Raw genomic sequence first — 12,891 nt, 5'->3', positions numbered from 1 at the left:
GGGGAATCCAGACATCCTAGCGGAAGAAGTGTCTTTTCCTTTATTAGATAGGTTAAGGATACGCACCCCTAGGAAAATAGACATTTTGTGGGAAGATGAAATTAAAACATTAACCAAGCTTCTGGGAGACAGTGGGCCCATGGCAGGTGCGTGGTTTCAATATCTTCGTATGCATCATTTCATACAAGGGCAAGACGCACTTGTGGTTTTGACTGCCCCATCCACGCCCTTTGAGGAACAATGCTCCTCCCTTTGTGTTTTGAGGGATGAAATCTCTGCGGTTTATGGTCTTTTAGTAGCTAGGGAGTTACTGGGCCCAGAGGTACGGTTTAGGTGGAAGGGGAGATGGGTCACCCCTGATCAGACAGGGAGTGGTGCAGGGCCTTAACCATAAAGTGTCTGTTTCGGGTAGACATAAGTTAAACTATAAGCTTTTACTAAGGTGGTATTAGAGCCTTACCCACTTGGCCAGGATGTACCCTGGATCATCGCCTAGGTGTTGGAGGTTCTTGGTTGGGATGGGTACGTTCATATATATCTGGTGGTCCTGCCTAGATATAGCAGGTGTGTGGTCAGAGATAGGTGCTCTGTATAATACTCTGAGGAGGAGATCACTGGTACTTACCCCAAAAATGGCCCTTCTCTCAATTTTACTGGCCTCTATCACAGACAGTAAAAGGGACATCCTCCGCTTTTTCATCCTGGCCATGAGAACCGTGATACCTCAAATTTGAAAATCCCACGCTTAACCAACGTGTTTTAGTTGGATGTTGGCCCTTGACGAGATTAATCATACGGAGGAACTTAGGGCCAAGGATGAAACTAATTGATTGGCATATAATGCAACATGGGAGGTTTGGAGGACATGCCACAGGTCTCCAAGCTGCGACCGGTGGCTCTTGGATGGAGCTGCGCCAACATAAAAGAGACCAGAAGGGGAAGGATGGGGGAGAGGTAGGAGAGGTGGTGGTGGGGAAATAATAGAGCCTGGGGTGTGTAGCAAGGTTGGAGGCTTTTTGCTTTGTTATGAGTTCTTCTGATGGTTTTGTACAATTTGGGTTGTTGTTTTTTTTTTTTCTTTTTCTTTTTCTCAATGAAGAAATAACACTGGTTTATAAAGAATTCTTCTAGGTTAATTGTGCTCGGTAGGTCTTTGACTGACACCGTCTTGGTTATCTATAGAGACCCGGCATGGTCAGTCCGAGTCAGATGGAATACTAGATGAAGCGAGTAATGATATATATTATTTAGAATGCAGTTTTTTAGGGTTAATGATTACTATGCGATTGTATCTGGATGTTTATACTGCTAGCTATAATTGTCATATAATTTCGAGGCTACTGTATACCTATTTGTTAGCTTGTTAAATGTTAAGTGCAAGGTCTCTAATAAAATACCTAAAAATACTAAGTCAGAAAACTGGACCAATCTGCACCAAATTTGCCACATTGGTAAATAGGGTGCTTTGGAAGGCTTTAAACCAGGTTTTAGCTCTCTAGGAATACCATTTTCAATATTTACAAAAAATCAGAATACAAATATTACAGGGCCTGTCCGCTTACTGGACAAGCCCACTTCAATAAAGACCCTCTGTATTAAAATAATAAACTATATTTACTTCTCCACAGTCACCGGGATCCAGCGCTGCAGACCCACTGTGGTCCCGGTGATTGTTGTAAAAGCTGATGTCACAGGAAATCAGGTGACTGCTGCAGCCAATGAGAGGCTGCAGTGTCACGTTCCTCAGGATGTGAGCGCCAATGCCTGAATAACAAGTAGTGATTCTGCATATCCTCATTGTCTGCCACGGTACTCTGAATTTTTTTTACATCATTTGTCACAGCAATGACTGGAACCAGAGTGGGGCTACAGCAATGGATCCCAGTGACCGCAGTAGCGTAACAATAGTTCACTCTTTTTATTTTAATTTAGGGAGTAACTTGACAACCCCTTTAAGTAAAATCTCTTTTGAGACGCCACTGTGAGAAGTCAAATTACAACACTGCCATTTTTCTTTACTCGCTGCCAGCAGACTGTACTTTATTATGTTAGTTTTAGATCAGTAAACAGGAATTTCTTAACCACACACACAAATAGCAAACCGTTCCACCAAATACACCTGTAGCTGGATAATTCTTTTAGTAGTTTTTAGTAGTGTGTATATTACTGAGATATATTCCCCTTGGTGGTGTTTGTTTATTGTAGTGGTTATACCTTACCTATCTTACATGAAATAAAGGTTATATCCCACTGATTGACACGGACAGCGAGCAGCCTGAGTATACGGCTCTGTGAATGGGCCCTTCAGGTTATATTATTCAAAAATAATAAAATTACATTTGTTCTTGGCAGGAGATGGTAGCGGGAGGTCAGAGGGATGTTTGATATCTTCAGATGATCAAAGTATTACCCAAGATGCATATGAGGAGTCTGCCATTATCCCAGATATGCCATCAACTCTTCACAGCAAAGATCCATCATCTGATCATTTTGAGCTGATCCTATCTTCTGATTCATCACAGACTGCAAAGCAAAATAAAAGTTATAGAAGGAATGCTGAACGTGAAAGAGTTTGCAGAAGAGAGAAGCCATATTCATGTTCAGAGTGTGGGAAAGATTTTAACCGGAAATCAAACCTGGTTTCACACGCGCTAATTCACACAGGGGAGAAAAAAATGTCATGTTTAGAATGTGGGAAATGTTTTAACTATAAATCACATCTAGTTAGACATCAGAGAATTCACACGGGGGAGAAGCCATTTTCATGTTCAGTATGTGGGAAAGGTTTTAACCAGAAATCAGTTCTTGTTGCACATCAGAGAATTCACACAGGGGAGAAGCCATTTTCATGTTCAGAATGTGGAAAACGTTTTAACCGTAAATCAGTTCTTGCTACACATCAAAGAATTCACACAGGGGAGGAGCGATTTCCATGTTCAGAATGTTTGAAGTGTTTTAGTAATAAATCAGTTCTTGTTACACATCAAAGAACTCACACAGGGCAGAAGCCATTTTCATGTTCAGAATGTGGGAAATGTTTTAACCAGAAATCATTTCTTGTTGCACATCAGAGAATTCACACAGGAGAGAAGCCATATTCATGTTCAGAATGTGGGAAAGGTTTTAACCAGAAATCAGTTCTTGTTAGACATCAGAGGAGTCACACAGGGGAGAAGCCGTTTTCATGTTCAGAATGTGCGAAATGTTTTAAGCGGAAATCACACCTGGCTTCACATGAGCTAATTCACATAGTGGAGAAAAACTTTTGATATTTAGAATGTGGGAAATGTTATAACTATAAATCAGTTCTTGTTATACATCCAATAATTCACAAAAGTTAGATGTCATATCTTATTTTTTAACACTTAACAAATGTTACCAAAAAATCTAAAATTTAAAATCAAAGTCACATGTCATACCAGAGAAAGCAATTTAGCGCACTAAATGATGATTAAAACTACAGTTACAGGCAACTTTTCAGGATAAGCTGCCATGTGTATACATGAGGAATAACACGATTTCTGACCATTTTACATATAATTTATTATAACATTTACCTTCTGCCATCTTTCATTTTTAAGGTACTGTTACACAAGAGCTGGTGGGTATAGACCTACCTGATATATCACCATACACTGTACACATAGAGCAGGATCTCCTCTCTGTAATGCCCCTCTATAATGCAGTTAATTAGGAGGGTGTGCTATAGACAAAGAAGTACTGAGCAGTGTACTTGTAATTTCACTAGTTTTAACACAAGAAATTGCTTAATATTAGCTGTAGCAGCATGTTGGTGAGTATTTCCGCTTCTCTCATTCCTCCATTCTGCAGGCAGAATGAGACAACATTCACTCCCACTTCCTGTCTTCTGACTTGAAGGAAGGGAAACCACTAGTGGCCAGCACTTTACATAAAATGATGTTTTTGTGCTGATAAAAAGCAGTAAAGTGATTTGCACTTTTGCCAGTCATCACATTGACTATCACGTAAGCTCAAGTTTGTTCAAAGTTCAACAATCATTTAAGAAATGTTTGTTATTACCAATCAATGTCTGTTATCCATGTAGGAAACAGGAAACAGATAGCGCATCTACATAGCAGCCATGTGCATAGAGTATTTTACATTAATATATAGAACTGCATCTCAGAGCTTTTCAGCAGTTAATAAAGGTTTGCTTGTAAACCTTCCATGCTTGTATTTGGGCTGATCTTCCTGTATTCTTTACCCATTAACCTATCTCCTCAGCCCTCTGGCGGTGAGCGGGAGCCGGTAGGTGTTATGGGCATGAATAGTGAGCACAGCATTACACCAAGGATCCCGGACTTTGTGGAATCTGTTAGGACACTTTCTGGTGTTGAAAAAGATCATTTAACGGGATAGATCAAACATTTCCTGGACCTCCCACAGCAGCACAGAATAGGTTAATTCACTTGACCCCTGCTCTCAATGGAAGACATTAATTAGAAATATATCAATTAGCAGAGACAACCGAAACCCCCCACACATATATATTAAAGGAGCTAAAAGGACACAGACTACGTATTCACTTTACTTCTTGTATCAGATAGAAGACAAGTCCTTCTGGAACATTTTGTGTCTTATATCAGGGATCTGTATACATGGGTTCTCATGTCCCTCGATCCACCTGTATATCTCGGCCCTGTACACAGCTGGTATATTTGTTCCTCAGGTAAGACTACTCCCTCTGGGGTTTATGCTGCATACCGCCTGCAGTCTCTCAGTATTATGTTAACCTGCCTCCCTGGTGGAGTTTTCATTGCATCATCCATTTGTATAAGGCTGCACATCCTTCCTGCTAAGGTAAGTTAAGCTAGATTTGCGTGCTAGAGAACCATGTACAATGGCATCACATGATCTCACAAGAGCCCAGATCATCAGGATGGGGCTCAGTGACATCACACACTTCTACAAAAACGATGAGTGGGCCTCTTTGACGTTATGTGATCTCACTAGAGCTTAGTCTGTCAGGTTATTTAATTTGTGTGCTCCTTTCTTATTAATGACTCACTTGCTGGCTGTAACCGATTTCCAGAATGAGGCGCTCACTAGATGTCAGGCATGCATTAAGGATAAAACAATGGTTAGGGAATATCCCCTCCAAAGATCTAAACATTTTTGTGTGCTCCCCTTTTACTCATCCTGTCTCTGGCCAACAACTTGAGGACAGTCTTAAGTCTCTTAGTGAGGTTAAAGGTATCAGTTTCCCTCAAGCTAAAAATTCTTCATTTTGTCCCTGTTATAACAAGTTGAGGAGATCTGCTTGCTTTAGAGGACAATTCACTAACTGAAGGCCATATAGACCTCGGGCGCACAACTATCAAAGAAATCTGGCTGCTCCAAAAACCTCAAAATTATGATGCCAAATGACTAATTCTCACATGTGGTCCTCCTCCAATGCTTAAAGGGGTTGTCCCACGGCAGCAAGTGGGGGTATACACTTCTGTATGGCCATATTAATGCACTTTGTAATGTACATTGTGCATTAAAGGGGTTGTCCCACGGCAGCAAGTGGGTCTATACACTTCTGTATGGCCATATTAATGCACTTTGTAATATACATTGTGCATTAATTATGAGCCATACAGAAGTTATCAAAAGTTTTATACTTACCTGCTCCGTTGCTGGCGTCCTCGTCTCCATGGTGCCGACAAATTTTCGGCCTCTAATGGCCAAATTAGCCGCCCTTGCGCAGTCCGGGTCTTCTGCTGTCTTCAATGGGGCCGCTCGTGCAGAATGCCGCCTCCGTGTAGCTCCGCCCCGTCACGTGCCGATTCCAGCCAATCAGGAGGCTGGAATCGGCAATGGACCGCACAGAAGAGCTGCGGTCCAAGGAGGTAGAAGATCCCGGCGGCCATCTTCAGCAGGTGAGTATGAAGACGCCAGGCTGCCGGGATTCGGGTAAGTACTACCCAGTTTGTTTTTTTAACCCCTGCATCGGGGTTGTCTCACGCCGAACGGGGGGGGGGGGGGGGGGGTTAAAAAAAAACAAAAAACAGTTTCGGCGCGGGACAACCCATTTAAGCGTCCTTCATTACTAAAAGAGGTTATTCCATGGACTTGGTTTCCTTTCCACTGGATCGGTTTGTGATATACAGGAATCAAAATCCAGTCATTTTGATTCTCATCCAAGAGTTTGTCTCAAAAGGAGATTTACAACTACTTCCAGACCAGCACAAGGGTTCAGGAGTATACTCAAAGACATTTTCAGTCCACAAGCTGCGAAGCAGGGATAGCATCTGATCATTGATTTCACTTATTTTAATCATTTCTACTGAAAAAGAAGCTCAAGAGAAAGTCCATTCTATGACTGATTGCCATTCTTCAACAAGGGGATTTTCTTGCAATCACAATCTCAACGGATGTCTATCTGCACATTTCCATGTTTCCTTCTCACATGAGGGTTCAGAGAATACTGCGATAAACAAAGTTCAAGATTTGTCGTCTTCAATTCACCTGTCATCCTTTTGGAATCTCAGTAGGCCCATGAGTTTTCACAAAGGTGTTGATAGTCCTTTATTGTGGCACAAATCCCATTTCCCTTTTAGTACATCCAGTGATTACTGTGGCCTCGAAAACATTTCAAAGGAGAACTTTTATTTGCTGTCTGATGCCATTACATCATTTCAGAGGGTTCCTTACTATCATAAGTGGGGTGCTAATCCTAAGAATGAAGCCATGTAGGGGGAGATCGGCTAGGTTGAGGGTGTTTAGGAATTTCACAGGATGGTTTACTGCATCATCGGTTTGCAGTACTGACTCCATAGACTTATATTGCATTTCTTCTCCTTCGAATGATGTCAACAAAAGATCATTAATAGCAGCTGCTTTGTCATTTCTGGGAGTTAAAATTGCACTCTCACATAACCAATCTATGGGTTTCGCTTTGATGTCAGTGATGTTGGGGTGCACCTTAGCAGTGAATTCTGTAAGAGATGTCACCACTATGGCTAAGCTTGGTGTTAAGATATTTTAAGTAACATCTCTGAAAATGGCCATCAGTCACATCACCTCTTAAGAGAACTCTCATATTTGTTATTAGGGCGAGCTTCTAAATGTGAAGCCACAAATAGGAAGATTTTAAACATGACCTTACTTCGTCACTCATGTTCCCCTGGACACAACTGATAAAGTTTGCCGAAAGTCTCCAGCTAAGAGAACCGTAACTCCTCCGTCAAACCATAATTTGCCGTTATATCTTTCAGCGTGCTACTGAGTGCTTCACCTCCACCTCTATGAGCCATAATGTATTCCTCCCATACTATTAGCTTAGTCTCTTTCAGCATTCTACTGAGCACTTCACCTCTATGAGCCATAATGTATTCTTCCCATACTATTAGGTTAGTCTCTTTCAGCACCATATTACTCTGCTTTGGTATGTTGCACAGAGGAGTCTCTACATCCATCAGACTTAAAGACAGTTTAAAAGCATCCGTAATAGCCAAGTATATCCCACAATCTTTACGTATTCTTGCAAGTAGTAGATTTAGGACAAATATTGTGCTGATACCCCAGGTGTCCTTCTCAACACTTTCTAAAATTTGGTTGTAAACTTGAAACTTCTTCAGGTAACACATTTTTGTTATTAGACACCACTTGTGCAAAGAAAATCGTGCCATAACTGATCTCTCTAAGGTTATCTCTATTTTGGAGGACTGTATCACATCTTGTAGGTTGAGGGAAGCCTTAAAGGGGTTGTCCCGCGGCAGCAAGTGGGTCTATACACTTCTGTATGGCCATATTAATGCACTTTGTAATGTACATTGTGCATTAATTATGAGCCATACAGAAGTTATAAAAAGTTTTATACTTACCTGCTCCGTTGCTGGCGTCCTCGTTCCCATGGAGCCGACTAATTTTCGCCCTCCGATGGCCAAATTAGCCACGCTTGCGCAGTCCGGGTCTTCTGCAGTCTTCTATGGGGCTGCTCGTGTAGAATGCCGGCTCCGTGTAGCTCCGCCCCATCACGTGCCGATTCCAGCCAATCGGGAGGCTGGAATCGGCAATGGACCGCACAGAAGCCCTGCGGTCCACGGAGACAGAGGATCCCGGCGGCCATCTTCAGCAGGTAAGTATGAAGACGCCGGACCGCCGGGATTCAGGTAAGCGCTGTGCGGGTTGTTTTTTTAACCCCTGCATCGGGGTTGTCTCGCGCCGAACGGGGGGGGGGTTAAAAAAAAAAAACCCGTTTCGGCGCGGGACAACCCCTTTAATGTTCTAAACATTGTCCTCCCAAAGACAACACTGCATCTTCAATAGAAATCAGACATTTATTATAAATTTCATCTATAATGCAGTGACTATTTTTGTCACATCTGCTTCGTGTGCAATATTTGCAAAACAACATAAAGTGAACTGCAAATGGGATTTGCGAGCAGACCTCCAACAACGACTGTCAAACACCAAAACACTTACCTAAACTACCAACACCTGTAAGCAGATGGAATAGCTAAAGAACGTATGAGGTATTGGTTTGTACTTTGGCCAAAATACTTAAGCTCACTAACCCACGACAAGGGTCCTTATTGTTTCGTGAGTCTCTACTCCTACAAGACAACTCAAACCTCAGGGAGTCCTGCCTGCAAGTGGAGCCCTAATAGGGATGGCCACAAGCTGGATCCGAGGGGCCTAGCTCACCATGGATGTAAACTGCATATAAGGAGAACAGGACACTGTTCACACCAACAGACAAGGAAATCCTACCTAGAACCTAATGCATGAAGCAACACCAAGCAAAACATGCATGACTCCATACACGCTCAGCTCTGCTCCGCCGTCTCACACACGCTCGGCTCCACTCCATACACTTGCTAAATACATCCTCACACAGCAGAATTCTGCATCCACTGAGCGGAGAGACCTGGTCATGTGACCCCTTTGTCTCCTCCCACACACTGATCACATGACGGTGACATCATCACAGGTCCTGTAAGCACAGAACAACCCCACGGCTCCTGTCCGGCTGCAGGTGGAGGTATGTGGGGTCTCCAGCACTAGGAGGGGGTGGGAGGATCTTAGGAATCCAAACAATAATAATAATCTTATTTATTTACCATCAACATATTCTGTTTACAAAACCGGGGAGCAGAAATGGAACCACGGTTACAGCTAATAATCAGTTAAAGGAAACAGTAGGGGTGAGGGGCTCCCATGAGCTTACATACTACAGGTAATGGGGTGATACAGGTAAAGGGGCTGGAGATGTGCACAGTATGGTGAGATGGAGAGTGAGGGATGCTATACACATAGACAATGGTCAGACATAAGCCGTATGGTGGCCGAATTGGTGTGACTGCAGGGGGCGGTTGGTTACAGCTAGGGATTGCAGTCAGTAGGTCAGGGAGCATGTTATCAGGCAGAGTACAGAAGGGTTTGGTTTAGGGGATATGGTATGCCTCCCTGAAGAGGTGCGTTTTTAGAGCACGCCTGAAGTTTAGTGTATCAGTGATTGCCTGGATATTTTTTGGTAGCGCGTTCCAGAGGACTGGTGCTGCTCTGGAGAAGTCTTGTAGGTGGGAATGAGAGGTTCGAATTAAAGGGGGCTTAATCTGATTTTGTTAGTGGAGTGGAGGGCGCAGAATGGGTGCTGGATTGAGATGAGGGAGGCAATGTAGGGCGGCGTGGTGCTGGGGAGAGCTTTGTGGATGAAGGTAAGGAGTTTAAATTGAATTCTGTATTTAACGGGCAGCCAGTGCAGTGACTGGCACAGGGCAGAGGCGTCCGAGTAGCTGCTGGACAGGAAGATGAATCTGGCTGCCGCATTCAGGATGGATTGGAGAGGGTAGAGTCTGGTGCCGCAGAGGCCGATCAGCAACGAGTTGTAATAATCAAGCAGAGAGTGGATGAGGGCAACAATGAGCATTTTTAGCGCATCCGCGGTGAGAAAAGGGCTGATTCTTGCGATGTTCTTGAGGAGCAGGTCACATGTCCGCACTCGAGATTGGATGTATGGGGTAAAGGTGAGATCGGGGTTGATTATAACCCGCAAATAGCGAGCGAGCTGGGAGTTATGGTGCCATACACTGAGATGGAGATGTCAGGATGAGGTTGGTTAGTAGAGGGCAGAAACACCAGAAGGTCAATTCTTGAGAGGTTCAGTTTTAGGTAGAGAGAGGATATGGTGTTAGAGACAGACAGTTAGTGGTGTTCTGGAGGAATGTTGCTGTGATGTCATGGGAAGAGGTGTATAACTGAGTGACGTCAGCATAGAGATGGTACTGAAAGCCAAATCTCCTGATGGTTTGTCCAATAGGGGCTATGTAGATGGAGAAGAGGAGGGGGCCGAGGACCAAGCCCTGGGGGACCCCAACAGCAAGAGAAAGAGGAGGGGAGGGGAGCCAGCAAAACAGATGCTGAATGAGCAGTCAGATAGGTAGGAGGAGAACCAGGAGAGGGCAGTGTCCTTTAGTCCAATGGAGCGAAGCATACTGAGAGGGGGTTTTGTGATAAACAGTGTTAAACTCTGCAGAGAGATTGAGGAGCATCAGTAGGGAGTAGTCACTCTTTGATTTAGCCATCAGGAGATTGCTTGACACTTTTGTGGGGGCGGTTTCTGTTGACTACAGAGGGCAGAAGTCGGACTATAGGGGGTGATGAAGAGAGTTTTCTGCTAGATAGCTTATAACGTGGGAGTAATCCAAGCGTTCTAATAGTTTTAAGATGAAGGGGAGGTTGGAGATGGGTCAGTAGTTTGCAGCATCGGTCGAATCAAGAGTCGGTTTCTTCAGCAGTGGGGATATGATAGCGTGTTTGAAAGAAGAGGGAAAGATGCCAGGGGTCAGAGAGAAGTTGAATATAGTCGTGAGATGGGAGATGACCACCAGGGAGAAAGAACCAGAGGAGTTGTGTGGAAAGAGGGTCGCTAGCGCAGGTGGTGGGGCGAGCAGAGGAAAGCAATCTGGACAGTTCGTCCTCTATCTGTGAACATACTCTGAAGGGGTTTTCTGAGCAAATACTGTTGATGACCTCTCCTCAGGATTGGTCATGAATAGTTGATTGCCGGGAATCGACCACTTGGGATTCCTTGCAATCAGCTAATCGTCTGGCCCGCTGTCAGTGGAGTAGGGTGGGACGCCCGTCACTGTTGTATTTATTGCAGGCTAGACAATCAGCTGAGCAGCAGATCGACGAGGATCAACTATTGATGACCTATCCAGATGATGATTACTGAATAGTATTTGCCTGGAAAACTCCTTTGATATCTCCTCACACATTTGCCCTTATTATCTCCAGTAGTTGTATTATTATGGGGGGGATGGGGGGGGGGGGTTATATGATGATACATTGTCTCGACTTCTCCCCATTCAGGATCCTCAGCTGATATCTTCTATATCTGATAATATTCCTGATTGACCCGACAAGGATGGAGAGGAAGAGGGACAAGATGGCGGAGAGTATATTCACCCTCACCCTAGAGATACTGTTCCGGCTTACAGGAGAGGTGAGAGATTCTGGGGATGACGTCACGTTCCATCATTATTATGTTTGTAAACGTTGACCTGACCCAAAAGTATTCAATATACCAAGTGGATGGTGCCGCCGCTCACTGTCAGTGAGGGAAGTCAGATTTGATTGATAGTGAAGTTTACACCAGTCGCTGTCAATGACATCTGATGTCACCCACTAATAGTGAGTGGTGGGAACCATCCCCACGACTGTAAGATAAACGCTTTCATCTGTTTTCCGCTGCGGCGGTTGCCTGTTGTTAACATGATGTCATCACTGCAGTCGATTAAACAAAGTCCAGCGGGTAGAATCTTAATGGCGGCATTAGATCGAATACAGAAGCTTGTTTTATTTAATTTCTCTGCATTGCTGATTTTTTTTTCATCATGAAACCTGACAACCCGTCTAATAACAGATGATATGACGGGAGAGATGAAGGACTTTGGGAATGTCTGAAGGGATATTTATGGATGTATCTCCCCATAAACAGGATTACACGGTAGTGAAGAAGACTTCTAGTAAAGGCTGTCAGGCCCCGGTGTCTGATGGATGGGGAAGACCCCTGAGCCCAATCACAGGGCCTCCACCTCACCCCCTGATACTGGAGGAGATCAATGAGCAGAAGATCCTAGAACTCACCAACAAGATGATTGAGCTGCTGACTGGAGAGGTGATGCTGCTGGGAATGCTGGGACATTATACAGTAACGCTATGGCGGTATAACGTGCCTGGGTGATGACAGTATCATTGTGTTGTCAGGTTCCTATAAGGTGTCAGGACGTCACTGTCTATTTCTCCATGGAGGAGTGGGAGTATTTAGAAGGACACAAGGATCTGTACAAGGACGTCATGATGGAGGACCACCAGCCTCCCCCACCACCAGGTAATAGACAGGACTAAATCCACACGGCCTTTATTATTTGTATGCAGAGAATGAATTCAGTGGCTGTCTGTGTTTTCTCCAGGTAGATCCAGTAAGAGAACAGCAGCGGAGAGATGTCCCCGTCCTCTTCTTCCACAGGATGATCAGGTAGGACATAAAGTTCCTGTCTTCAGTATTGCGGCCGTGAATGTCTTGTTTTATCCAATCGTGTTATAGGATTTATAATTGTTTAAAGGGAATGCTTAATCACATAATGACCTCTTGTATAAATCACACAGAATAGATGGAAGTACCTGTCCATAAGGCACTATAAGTAGAAATCTCCATAGAGATGATGGAAGTATCTGTCCATTGGACGACTATAAGCCATAAACTCTACATAGTGCGGCTGTATAGAAGAGCACCTAGAAAAGAGCCATCGTTTAAAGAGAAACATAAGAAAACATGTTTGGCGTTTGCAAACAGCATGGGGAAGACTCCCCAAACACATGGGAGAAGGTTCTCTGATCAAATGAGACTAAATCTGAACTTTTTAGCTATCATGG

General features: G+C 43.8%; 1 protein-coding gene across 1 annotated transcript in view; it reads left to right on the top strand.

The window, feature by feature from the left end:
• Positions 1-12,891, top strand: part of LOC136626702 (zinc finger protein 420-like) — a 44,438-nt gene that overhangs the window by 19,181 nt on the left and 12,366 nt on the right. The window contains exons 7-11 of the mRNA XM_066601716.1: positions 2,353-3,251; positions 11,348-11,458; positions 11,954-12,133; positions 12,223-12,346; positions 12,429-12,493. Of these exons, the coding sequence (XP_066457813.1) occupies positions 2,353-3,251; positions 11,348-11,458; positions 11,954-12,133; positions 12,223-12,346; positions 12,429-12,493 (1,379 nt within the window). The remainder of the gene's footprint in view (positions 1-2,352; positions 3,252-11,347; positions 11,459-11,953; positions 12,134-12,222; positions 12,347-12,428; positions 12,494-12,891) is intronic.

Source organism: Eleutherodactylus coqui, chromosome 4 (assembly GCF_035609145.1).
Source record: "Eleutherodactylus coqui strain aEleCoq1 chromosome 4, aEleCoq1.hap1, whole genome shotgun sequence".
NCBI lineage: Eukaryota > Metazoa > Chordata > Amphibia > Anura > Eleutherodactylidae > Eleutherodactylus > Eleutherodactylus coqui.
The sequence above is the reverse complement of the archived record's forward strand: the minus strand, read 5'-3'. Positions and strand labels throughout refer to the sequence as shown.